The sequence below is a fragment of the Lissotriton vulgaris genome, chromosome 2_1 (assembly GCF_964263255.1).
Source record: "Lissotriton vulgaris chromosome 2_1, aLisVul1.2, whole genome shotgun sequence".
Lineage (NCBI taxonomy): Eukaryota > Metazoa > Chordata > Amphibia > Caudata > Salamandridae > Lissotriton > Lissotriton vulgaris.
Genome location: NC_141687.1, coordinates 109492033 through 109505904, shown reverse-complemented (window position 1 = coordinate 109505904; position 13872 = coordinate 109492033). Strand labels below are relative to the sequence as shown.

Below are 13872 nucleotides of genomic sequence, written 5' to 3'. Positions count from 1 at the left end.
TCCTCGGGTGCAATCTGGGCACGGAGTGCAGGGCGGAGTTGTAAGTGTCTGAACATTTGACTGGGAGCCATATCATACTCTCATCTCAGATGCTCAAATGAGACAATCCCGATCACGTCTCATTTGTCTGCCAGAGTGGACTGACCTATCCGGTCCCATGTCCGGAATCTGAGTGGGTGTTCACCTGGCCCAATTTGTTCCTCCACCACAGTGGTGCTTTTGGAGTCAGTCCTTTATCCCGCCCCATTTCTCTGGTGGTGCGTCACCGCTCAGTTTACTGCCATATAAGGCAATTGTACAAAATAAATACGCCGTAGGAAACATAACACATGAAAATGTGACGCAACACCAAACTCACGCAGAAAAAACTGCTGTTCGTGGTTAAAAAAACAGTTTAGGGTCAAATCTTGCACCGATACGAGTAAGGTGAAAAGTTCACTTGCGGACACAATAGAATAGGAAACTTGAAAGGGTTGGAGTTAAAGTCCAACCTGTGTTTAGTTAGCTTGAAAGTATTTATGATTTTGACACGAGTCACCAGCACGCACTTCATGCCTCCAAACAGATGTAGACCGGATTAAACAATGGGTGCAGGAAATCTTATTAGCCCAGAGCACACAGAGGTTTAAGGTGCCTGATTAGGCAATGGGTGCAGAGAAGTAAATTAGTTCAGAGCACACAGAGGTTTGACCTGCACAACGCTGATAGTTCACACTTCACTTAAATTACATTTACCATGAACGCACAGGCATTTACATGCTTAGCTTATCAAGCATTGTTGAGAGTGCAATAAAGTGTGCAATGGATTGGGTCAGACACTTGGGTTATGGAGTCACAAGTCTGAGTGTTTTTTCAGTCTAAATCTGTAACTTGCAAGTCAATTATTATTTGATGGTTGTAGTATACCATTGTGCGATCGTGTATAAAAAGAGCCTCCGGTGATCAGCAATTTGAGAAAGAATGACGCGAATTCCTTGTGTTGAAGGTCTTTCCCCCTGTCGCAACAGTAAATAGCTATCTTTGCACTGCCAAGAGGAGTCTGCGTATTGCTTTATATTTGAAGGTTTTTGTGCCCCGCAACTGGGCATGGAGATCTCCCTTCTCACACAGCACTGCAGGGTCCAGTCTGTATGCAGGTTTGTCTAAAAATGAGTAATCCCAGTCATTTACCGCTCTAAGGTGTGTCGCTTCGTAGTATTTTTAGACATTCTGGAGCTCTATGCTGCCCTCATATGACGAGGGCTGAAGCGTCACAAGGACTATATGCGGTGGTCCGTTCTCCCACAGGAGGGACCCTATCAACTTAACGTTAAATTGTGTGCTAAAGCAAATGGAATGTTATGTAGTAAGTAGGTGAATAAGGGTAATGCTATCATTTTGAAGAGGGCTCTGACCCATCAGCAATAGTGGCAGGGCCTTCCAATGCTCTGTGTCCGCATCTCTTCTTGTTCCCTAGTTAGTATCCTATTGGCTCTAGAAAGACAACTATTCTTTAGAGGATATTCACAACTAGACATATTTAAATGTTTTAATGATGCTTATGTAATCTTCACAAGAATCATAGAAATCGAAAACTTGAGACTATATTCTGCTATCTTTCCTTCTACGTCTCGTTAGGACAAAGTATGTTAGGTTATGTTATTGTTGGAGTTTAGACAACGTGTGCTAACAAAAGTGTTTGTGGTTATTCATACATTCTTCTAATTGTGCCGAAGCTGGATTAATATAGATTTGCTTTAAGGACAAAAGCCACACTACTAAATGCACTCACACGGTCGTATTTCCTTTGTATTCTTCAAAACCTCTTACACACTATCAATTCATTTAACTATTAATGTTCCTTGTAAATCTAATGATGTATTTACCTTCATTCTCTAAACATTGTCAGAGATTTGACTGCCGAAAACAGGCGATTTTAAAGAGAATCGCAGCAGCACACGCACATTTTCTCAAACAGCTCACTGGAAGAATTTTGATTTATCGAACTCTAGTACCAGCCTTTACTTAAAAAGGCAAGAATGGATGTGAGCATACTTCATGTTATGAAAAAGTACTGAACATGTATATGAAGAAGTACTTAACATGTAAAGTGTGCTTTACATGCAGACATCCAATCACATTAAACAAGTTTTGCTTTCACAAAGTTGACAAAACATAAAAACACTACATGTTGTAACAAAAATGTCGTTTTATTTTCCTTCATTTTTTAACATCAAAATATTAGCATTTTACATTAATACACATGCAATTTAGTGTCGCTGTCATCAAGCAACGTTGTCTGTTATCTATAAACATACAAGTGAAATATAAATATTTTCTCAGACATGTTTTAAGGGAATGGCCATTAGAAATTTGAGTATTACAAAAAAATCTGAGATCACTTTGGAAAGCACAATAAATTGGTTCAAAAACGTAAATGTGTTAAATACAGATATTAGCACAAAAACTGTCTCCAGAAAAATGCAATTCTCAAGGGATTATAAAAGTCAACAATTAGTAGGCCTTTGATCAAACAATTATTCGAAAGTGCTGACATTTTAAAAACAACTTTGAATTAAAGGATTGCTAATAAGCCAGTGGCTATGTACCTGGTTGTATTAGTAAGGAAGCATTACTGCTCTCTACTGTGAGTTTAAACAACCATAAATCACTCATCTCGCAATAATTGGCCTTAGCCGAAAATAATTATTGATGGAAAGTGCTGCTTAAAACTTAATGCCCAGCACAATGGAGGAAGTATAGTCATTCGCCACACATTCCTTAAAAGCAGACATATCTGCCGGTTGTCTTTACCAAATCTCGTTTTTAAGTTCAGAATTTCACTGAACGTGGAATAAAGGAAAACCGGGTTAGAGAAGTCATGCACTCCAGGCTTTCTGGTTAAACTAATCTCAGTATTCCATTCAGGATGGTGATAAAAGGTTACATGTAACAATATATGAACTGTCAGAAGAAACGAACTAGCAACTTTGTTCACTATGTCCAAAAACAAATAATGAAGTTACTTTTTTGCACAGCTGTTCATGAAGCATCAGGTCTAAATACTCTAATACTAGAATATGAATAGACCATACACAATTAAGCAGCACTGTGGCCATGGCGAAATTCTATGTCGGTTTTAATGCATGGCTACCAAGAGACAACAGGATAATTATCAGTGAGTTGTGCAATGTCAGGAAACCAAAAGTTTACATTGTAGTCCAGTATGTCATCATCAACTGGATCTAAGGTTGTATATAATTTGATACTTCACCTAACAGCCATTTACAGTTGTAATACCATTTTCTAATGACTTCCTTGCAATATATCAATTTATACGGTAGTTTATGCACTAGAAGTGATCTGGGAAACAGCATGCATCAAAGTGGTGCTATTTCATAAAAGTAAACAAGTAATTTACCCATTTCTTTTGATCATGTAAGTAAAAAGAACATAGCCGTTAGGAGGCCAATTTACTGAATAGTAGAAAATTGTTACCTTGTGTAGATGGAACAGGAAATAACATCATACAATATGGTAAAGTTACATATGTTGAAAACACTACATATCAGCAATTGGAATATTTTTTCAAAAAGTATACAGCTCAACACATTCAAACTGCAATATAACAAATCAAGGTAGTGAAGTTCTACCATTCAATAGTCATATATTTGCAAAAAGCCTTTATGGGATAATAGAATCCTTTAAATGTATAGAGGACATTATAGTACTAAGTAGAATGGGTTCTGCAATGCAATGAATAGGATCTTATAGCATGTTGTACAATTGGACTTAGAAAATGATCATTCTAGAGGACTCATAAATCATTATTTTACTTTTTTACAAAAAATAAAATTTGAGTAACTGCAAATGCTTTCAAACTTCGCATAAATGTTACATTTTTCTCTTAATGAATGTTTCATTGGAAGAAAAATAAAGTGACCGATCTACAAACCTATTCAGAACTACGGTGGAACTATACATAATAATCCCTCTTGCCAGCACTTCCATAAAAAAAATTGGACTCAGTGGAACAAGGACTGAATCAAATTTAAATAATATAGTGCTTTGTAGTGGGGGATTGATGGTTCCCAACCACTATCAATTTTGTCTGCAAGTGGAATGGTGGTACAACAATATAAAACAAATGCTGCGGAAAATACAAAACTGTAGTGTTTTGGGAAAAAAGTGACAAGAGACAAACTTCCAGGAGGGTAGTGATGCATATTCTATTTTTTTTATACTTCAGAGCACACGGCTAAAAAAAAAAATGAGACCTTTGGATGCTAGAGTAGACAATGTATTAACTTCTTGATAGATGGCATTAGTACAGGTATGCTAATGGGAATACATATTCTCAGGTTATACTGCAATCAAGAAAGCTTTGCCTGTATACTAGTCTGTATTAAAAGGAAAACAAGTATATTTACTTGAACTAGATATATTTTGTATATTTGTTGAAACAGGAGAAATAAAGACCATAGGTCTGTATTTCAAAACATAGACAGATCTTACAAACTAGGAAGGTTGAAGACTTCGATAAAATGAAAGTAAGATCACAGTCAGAAAAGGCACTTGGCTCATAAGGACGTCTTATACGGATAGTTACTCAAAAGCTAAAAAGCTAGACTTATTGATTTGTAGATTTATTTAACATTACTTGTTTATCAGTAGTTCCTGCATTAAAAGAGCCTAATGGCTGTTTGTCAGGAACAACAGTTATTTCAAGAACTGACCACTCATTTGCGCAGTAATTTAACTCCTCTCTACAAATTATGAACATCCAAACGTTTAGCGCAATTTTTTTAATATATATGTTGCACCTAGAGCATTTTTAAATCCTGAATCTTATTAATTTTGAACAAAAGCATGGCCTCACTCTAGCGCCATTTCAGGTAGTATAAGGTGTTCTGGCAGATTAGGCAAAGTCTCCTGTAGAATTTGATTTGCAACTAAGATTTAAAACATGTTGTGGGTAATGTAGTTTACAAAATAATACTCAAAACAATGTTTTGGCCAAGAACATGCCCATGCAAGGAAGAGTTAATGCAAAGAAAACAAAAAGGTTCTCTCGGGAAATAGGAGAATTATTTTTTACTCCTGTAAAAGTAAGAAATGTGCAATGAAGTGACAATAACAAGATTGTGCATTATCAAGCACAAGAGCATTCATGAAAATTTGTCTAGAGGACTCCATCAGAATTTTGGAAATTCATTATCCTCCTCAGCAATACTACACAATTTCATTTGATCAGGTAATCTACCTATTTAACAAAACAAGCTTTCGACTACTGCTTCAAGAGTAGGAATGACTCATATTTCACAACTAAATACTATTGTTTTACAATCCTTCTCGGATCGTATCCTCCCTCCACCAACTCATCTGCTTCCACATCACCTAGTACTTTATCACATGAAATTAGCACTAAAATGCTGGAAGACTTCATTTTAGGTAGCCCGAGTATACTTCTTAAAGTAAGTCAAATGTTTTAGGAGAGTAGCAAACCTACACACTACAGAAAACTAAAATTGGTCTCTGTATCACTTCATTCTAACTCTCCGCAAAGAAAGATTAGGCGCTAAACCAAAATGTATAAAGGAAAAAAAAATTGGGATGAGCGAGAGAGATCAGAAAAAAATCAGAAAAAAATTTGTTTTATTGAATTGCGCCCTTGAAGAACTGTCTGAAAAGGACACTCTGAAATAGGGGAGAACATTGAGAAAATATATTTAAAATAAATTCCTCCTCTTCTCGACCAATATCATACAGCATGGTACGCAAGACATTACATACAAGTTAAGTGTTTTTTCTATTTAGCCATCATCTTTTTAAAGGCCTCGCCTTAAAACCTCAATGTTCAGTAGGAAAGAAAAGGCTTCCCTGCTTCCACTCAATGTGGATCACACAGTTCTACTAGTGAGCAGCATAAAGGTCACATCAAGTGTCAGAAGCACCAAGTGGAGATAAGCGTGGCTTGAACCACACATAGAATCAGCTTAGTGGGCTCCCAGGTTGGTAATACTGGTTAAAGCACTTTCAGTCCAGTTGCCAACAGTACGTCCAAGTCGTTTTGCCCCTTTACGCAGCGAGGTCCTCGAGAATGTTCGAGAGCGTTGCAAGTACTGCACATTTTTTGCCATTAAACGGTGATAGTGTGCTATTGCTTCTTCTCTGAGGAGGGAAAAAAGGAATATTTTGTCAAGATCAGACACAGCAAGCAGTCGAGGTTAGTCACTCAATAAAAGCCATGCGCTTAGTAAGGACAAGACAGACAACTCAAGAGCTGCAGTACTGTAAACCTTCAATGTCTCTTTTCTTTTTCTAATCTGAACAGTACTTACAATATCAAACATTAAGTTTCTTGGCTTCCTCATTTTTTATGCTATGGCTTGTGATGAGGAGGTGAGTGATTTTTTTCCAGGTGGAGAAATCTTTGTCTGAGTGCTTAGCACCGGTACAGGCCAACACCCCGGATGCTTTCGATCATGGTCTGTCGTTTATAGGTTTAAAAGACATTTTCTGCATCCCAGCATCTTTTTTCGGTGCATAATATGCTCTGTGTATTGGGCACATTTTACTCTGTGTTCTACGTCACAGGTGGCTTGGCGGGCATCACTACGCAAAATGCTCCTTTCTAGTTTGGCATCTACCCCTGCTGCTCTTTGCAGCCTTAGTCATGCTTGGCAGAGATCCAATGTCTGGATCTTCAACAGTCCCTCAAGTCTGGCACAGATCAGAGTGGCACAGGGAGGCGACTAGAGGGAATGAGAACACAGGCAGCAGGAAGACTAGCAATCCCACCAGAAGAGACCCGGCTCCTGTTACCGCTTGGTCTTAATCTTGCAAAAGCAGCAAAGACTGAACACTTTTGGGTTTTGAGTGGAGTACAGAGTTTGAAATTATATAGGCACTAATCATTAAACATGGGAAGCAGACCCAAGTAGAAACCATTTGGTATGAATTACGTGTAGCTAGAAGCAAACTGTTTGGAAACACAATTAGAGAGAAAAGAAACTAGGAGAAAGGAGAGAAGTTCTATAAAAGATATGAAGATAAAGGTAAGGTAACATGTAGGGAGAGAGATTGGTTTAGGGTGAAAGGCAGTAGCGGGTTCACCATTTGGGTGGAGACACATCGCCTCCCCTGGTTAGGGCATCAAAAAAGTGAAAAATAAAATGGTGATAAAATTACTTTTTTTACCATTTTATTTTTGCATCTGCCAGCCTGAGCAGATTGTAAGGGAACTGGGGTGATATTGTATTGCAGCTGATTGGCAGCAGGGGTGATTGTTGGCTGCCTTCAGCAGTGTAAATTGTGCATTTCAGTTTGGCTGGCAGTCTTGCAACGGACTGCCTGACATATGCACTTTAAACCTCTCCAAACCGAGCTGCCTCAAAGCCGGAAGGAGAGAAGGCACAGGCACCCTGCGCCTCAAAGAGCGCGGAGCTAGCCCAACTGGAGAACACCAGGACTGGAGGACGTGCAGCCTGTGGATAAGTGAATATTTCATATTTTTTAAAATATTAATCTACGTAAACACTAAATCACCGACATGCATTACATTAATGTTGAAAGTTAAACATTTTAACTTAAAAGCGTTGATATCAGTGATAGTGTTTATTGAATGTGAGTTATATTTACTTTTCGTTGACTGGCACAATCTTGACCTACTCATAGGCATTGTGAGAAACTCGCACTGCCTTCAGCCTCAACTCCAGACCTCTCAATCATTGCCAGTTATAAACAATGTTTATAATAAACACAATTGAGAACTTTGGCACGGAGTCTAAACGTTGTGCTGGCTTCTCTTAGAGCCATATTGCCAGTAGGTTTGCATGCCTTACCAATTCAATTGTTTCCAGCCACCACTGATTAAAGGGTCAAGGTGGAGATTAGGGTTACCAAGGGTGAAGGTGAGGTTTGGGTGTACATTATGTTTAGGTACGAGTTTAAGGTTAGATCCAGGGTTAGGAGTAGGGTTACATTTAAGTAAGGAATAGGAATAAGATAAGGGCAGTGGCGGCTGGCACGGATCAGGGGCGAGTGGAAGAATTAGAGTAGCTAAAAAAAAAAAAATGTTTTAACTCACCTTGCCGCAGAGTCTTTTCTCTGTGTCTGTCCAGTCCTCGCTCTGCTCCAGTTGGAAGCAGGAAGCACCCAGGCTCCCCTGCCTGAGCCAATCACAATGATGCAATGTAGTGCTGTTATTGGTCTGAGTGCCGCGGGTAGGCACTGAGCCAAATACTGGGAGCCTGAGCATGCTCTCCACCCAGGCTTTAATGTGGCCTGCATGGAGAACAAGCAAAGTGTGCATGACGGGTTCGGCAAGCCTGAGACAGCCGGCCAGACTGTCATGTGCACTGATATCAGTGCATACCACTCCCCGTGGGTGCTTCTTATCCCCCTGGCTCCGCCCCAAAGACTCAGATACAAAATACTATAATATAGCACGGTTTATAATGGTTTTATTTGTTTGGGGCCTGCTAAGGGGAACAGGCAACAGTCCTCCGCCATAGCAGAGGAGCAGCAGGTCGATGAGGGTTTAGAATGAGGAGAGAGAATGAGGAGAGAGAAAATCTATTTGGACTAAATGTACTTTCAAACCTAAAGCTCCAAACGAGTGGCCATTTAATTTCAAATGGTCATTCTCAAACAATTTTCTACCAAAGCTTTTAATTCGACGTAGATTGATTAGTTAGAAGAAGTTAGCTCAAAAAAACGAACAGAATTTTAACGAAGTAATTTACAGTGCAGACAATTTATTACAAGCTACGTACCTTATGCATAGGTATCCTGTGTGCGTAAATATGTTTTGAACAGACAGATAGTTTAAGTGAAGCAGATCCCCCCCCCCTTCATTAAACGCTATACAACCCGTGCACATTTCATTGTAACCGCAGTAACCTGCTAATTTGTGAATAGACATGGACTCTGTGGAACATTAATTAGCACTGGTTAGAGTGGTGCTGTGCAAAAGAAAGGAGTTACTGTAAGTTCATTTCAGATGACAGAATAGTATGAATGGAAAATCGTAGATAGGGCAGAATTGGATCACACAGTTATCTCAAAAGCAAAATTGTCTGACAGAATCACTGTTTTATAAAACATGTGCAATTTCAGTTTTGCTTCAGCATCAGTGTGGCATTTAGACTCAGCCAATTATTACATACATAAACCAAGCCATAAGCAAAAAACAATGTAGATTGCAGTTAAGGTAGACAGGAACTGCACTGTTATGGGGATTGAAGAGAAGAGTCACTGGGAAATAACTTCTTATCTTCCAAATTAACTACATGAACAGTTTTAGCATGTTATAGCAAAAGCAAAAGTCCAAGACAACCCCTGGTGCATCAACCCAAATGTGTATGCAATGAGTTTTCTTTATTCTATTCTAAAGGTCTTGTAAACCGCATGGCTACCAGAAGTCCTCCCTGTACTAGAACAGTCATCAATTGGACGTGGTCATCAGAAGTTAGTTGCGATAGAGCCATGTTTGCATGATAACTGGCGAAGGTCAAGAGGAAGAGAGTTCAACACCCTGGGAGCAAAGTGGGAAAAGGAGTGGCCACCCCAACAGGATATCTACTGCAATTGGGGACCTGTAGCAGAAGGGCTGAGGAAGATCTTCAAGACTTTCCCGGGGTGTACCCGGGGTGTACGGAGTAACCAGAGGTCTCAAAAGGGTGGAGACTTTCTTGAGAAGAGAACCATGCAAAATGCATAATGTTTTGAATTTATCTCGCTGCTCGTCTAGGAGCCAATGGAGTTTCTTCAGGGCTGCTTTTGCAGATTGATGTCGTGGCAGATACATCAGGAGCTGAGCAGAAGCATTCTGAGTCATCTGGAGCCTTTGTCACATACTGAGGGGAGCCCATATAAAGGATGGTGCCATAATTAAGGCGGGAGGTGATGAGAGCCTGAACAATTAGTCCCCTAGCTATAAAAGGAAAGAGATTTCAAATCTTTCTTAGCAGTCTCAACACTCCTAAGCAGTTGGCTGCAAGAACTTTGGTTTGGTGCACTACCGTAAGACCGGAGTCTAGCCACAGTCCAAAGCTCTTTAGCACAGTTTTTGGATGGGAAACCAGTCTAAGCATTTGGGCACAGGGGAGGGAATTATTTTGGTAAAGTTGTTACCAAGTAACATGACCTCAGTCTGGTCTTCATTAAGGTTCAATTTGCAGTTGGCCATCTAGCTGGCCACTTCCTGAAGACACAGGACCAGGAATGAATACAGCTATTCTTAGAAGGTTGCCCCACATGTGCATAATGACTCACGTCCATGAAATTCAGTTGGTCTGTTCCTATTAGAGCAGGGTCAAGACCGATATGCTAAGGTCACTGCCCAAATTAAGTTGCCAAGGTGTGCAAAATAATAATGGACCTGAATGCACCTGTGCGTGATTACCAATGGCTGAAGATTAATTCAAGCATTCCCCTCATCACTTTTTCATACACTTTGTAGTGACGGCCTAAGTGACACGGGTATGTCCAAACATGGATCCCATTCTCATTGTGCCACTGGAGCCAAGCTATATCCGATTGAAGAGCCCCAATCAGGGCAAAACCGGTTGCAGGTTGCTTGCATTTTGGCTCAGGGACTCCTGGTCTGGCAGCAGCTCAGGACAAACTGTTCCTATTGAAGCAGGGTTGAGACTGATTTTCATCTGGCCTTGGTCCAAACTGAGGTAGGATAGAATGCAAAACAACAATGGACTGGGATGCAAACCGAGTAATTATTAGTGGCGGACATTAATTCAAGCATTGCACCTATCACTTTTTGTATAGTCTATGGCCACCTGTGCTCACTTTGAAGGTATTTTCCTTTACCTAGAGAAAAACCTTTCTAAATATGGCCAACCATATGTGCCTATTCATACAGTCATGCCGCAGATCATACCAGGCATTATGCCAACTACTACAAGCATTGACAAAACCAATAGCTCTGCACCAGGTTATTACAGCTGAGATGGATTGTTTTTCTTAAAAGCTGTGTAGGCTGACATCACAGTATACCTATATAGCCTTACCTGTGGGGGTGGCTCTTAACTGAATATTGAAGTAGTGTGTTTCAACTACCATGCATGTGTGCTAAAATGTGTAACTAACTGGAGACTACTAACCCATGAAAAAGAAAGGACTGGAGTATATGTATATACAAATCTATGAAAGGCAAGGGAGTAATATATCGACATACTGAATGGAAAGGAATTACTATCATGCTAAGTACTTAGCGGCCTAGCCAATTCATTTAAGATGGGAGGGCATTTGAGACCCAATCAATAGAAAGTGTACACAGTCCTTGAAAGCAAGACTGTTTACTCAACATATACAGACGTACCACTTAGCAACCCTATGGGCTAAATCACCACCTGGTAGAGATGCTTGCATACTAGGTGGCTGAAATACCTCTGCAGAAACCAGTTGGTGCAATGGAGAGAAACTATGTGCCAACTATACATCTGAATTGAAGGGTGTGAGGCCCGATTTGAATTATACAGAAATTAGGGAATGGGGAGCAAAGCGTTTTGGCTGGTCATGCATTTTTAGTCAGATTTATTCATTTTGCAGCTTTACACACAGACAAGTTAACAGTGTAGAACACACCACAACCCAGCACTGTCCACACCAAGTGCACACAGACAGACATGTGAAGTGCAATCAAACAACATTTAATTGTTACCTTGTCCGTATTATCTTCAGTTAGGAATCAGACAAACTGTCATATCACTGATAACAAATGGAAGAATTGCAAGATACAAACTTTAGTCAGTCAGATTTCGAAAAAAGTAAACTCTAAAAAGGTAATATATGTCCAATGGGACAAAACATGATCTACGAATATAATTCATAATGTAACTTCTTGTCACATTTTGTTTGGTTACTTGTCCATACCATTGAGCTATTCACCCCATGTTACATTTACTTCTAAACATGCATTTTTCACCAAAAACCTAGAAAGTAGATAGTGCCAATAAAATAATTGTTCTTGTGCTTTTCGAAAATGAAAATAACTAATGACCCAATTCATAATGATTGTTCTGTGCAGAAGTGTGGCTTCTCCCAGACTCTGGTATAGTTGTGCCTGATCTTCCAGGCTTAACTCGTACTACACACAGGAAACATTTTAACAAGTATGACACTACATCTCACTAGTCTTGAAATATACAGCCCAGTTGGCAACGTTTCATGTCTTTCTTCTCCAGGAAAATTATCCCATTTCAAACATACAAAATTTAGGCTTGGGAAACCATTTGGAGTCATACTGGAAGTCCATCGCAGTAGTTAGACTGTGCCTATAAGCAGTAAATGTCAAAATTCCATGAACCAGCAATAACTGCAATCTGGAGCTTTAGTCCGACTAAGGGAGGCAACATGACTAAAGTTCTCAGAATAAATCATCAAATATACACCTAAGACCTGAAACATGGTAGAAGTATCACCTAGGTTATCCGATATTGGTTGGTTATCAGATAATGACTGGCTATAGACAGTTGCAATCTTTGAACCGGTCGTCAAAGTCAATGGCTTCAATCTTCTGTTCTCTGTTCTGCGTGAAAGAATCCATACAAGTAGCCTGCCTCTAGAGTACCTCATCCTGTCCATGTCAAACAAATTGGTCTTCATAGAGACAGGGCACCTATAACCAGCTCTTCATAGTCTTTTGATTCTGGTCTGCCTGCCTCACAGTCCAGTATCACCAGTGACTGCGATGGTGGATTTTTAAAAGGACCTGGAACCCTAGCACCAGCAGCTTCCTGGGAGTTACATCTTCCAAGTCACTGAAGTATTACCAAATCCTAAAAATGCAAATAGGGAGACAGGAACAGAGGAAAGATGCAAGGTGTCAATGGCAGGCTTGCTCTGGAAGGAAGCAATGTGGATGATCAGTCCTTTCAAAGGTGGTGCGTTTTCCTATATTTGAAGTGATGGTCTCCTCCAAAAAGAATACTAATAATATTTTGTTTATTGATGCTAGCCCCATGGCTTATTACAAAAGAATCAAGTAAAATATTGTTGGTTGAGTGCATATAATGAAACATCTCCAGCACACATTGTATTCGTCCTGCTTCAATAACGATGAAGACAAAACATCCAAGTGGAGAATCCACTGCTAATAATATTTGCACCATGACTGATGCACCTATACTACTTGAGAAGAGGGCCAACAAGAGAATTCGAGCTTAGACCAGGGGTGCGGAATTCCCATCGCCCAACTCCGAGGACATTTTTGGGGGGGGGCGGGTCAGTATTACATTTTGAATCTGTGAAAAGTGCTTCGTTTGCAGTCAAGATAAGGTTTTTATACAAATATTTGTGCTGTGCAAACTTGTATTTATGGTTCATTGTTGTGAAGTCTTTCTTTGTAAGATGACTGCATTAAGAAAATGCTGTGAGCTCGGCATTCATTACGGACAGTCGTTCCAGTATAAAAATGTGTACAGGCATCTGCAAACTTTAACACTTTGAGGCTACCTGTCTTGCTCCCAGAATATTCTACGATTAGACCCAAATACTTCTATAGGTTTGAAAGCAATACGGATATTTAATTGCTTTCAAAATAAAATGCACACAAAAGAAAAACGTTCAGCTAAATGGTGCAATTTGAGGCGCCATTTCTTGGAGGAATCATTTTGGTAAACTGACTTAGATACACGCTAGTAATTCCAAAACATATTATTGCTGGAAGATCAGTGTAAACCAGTTTCAGCAAGACTATGATAAACCAGTATTGGTTAAGACAATAGGCCAGGCAGTGGTTGAAAGCCTTTTGGTTTTTGCCCGATGCACATTTTTTTTGTAACACTTTTGTGGGAGCAACCGGGCCGTCCCCAATGTGACAAAGACATTGGCTAAAAGCAACATTTATTTTTGGTCTCGAAAAGCAAAATG

At 39.7% G+C, this 13872-nt stretch overlaps 1 protein-coding gene across 2 annotated transcripts in view; it reads right to left on the bottom strand.

Moving 5' to 3' along the window:
* Window positions 1-2170: 2170 nt before the first annotated feature.
* Window positions 2171-13872, bottom strand: part of PIMREG (PICALM interacting mitotic regulator) — a 60660-nt gene continuing 48958 nt past the window's right edge. Inside the window, exons 5-6 of one of the 2 annotated variants that reach the window (XM_086954538.1) lie at window positions 11663-11709; window positions 2171-6150 (exon numbers count right to left, since the gene is read on the bottom strand). In XM_086954538.1, coding sequence (XP_086810664.1) covers window positions 11679-11709 — 31 coding nt within the window. In that variant the 3' untranslated portion in view covers window positions 2171-6150; window positions 11663-11678. The remainder of the gene's footprint in view (window positions 6151-11662; window positions 11710-13872) is intronic. The other variant, XM_086954537.1, reaches the window with a different exon arrangement.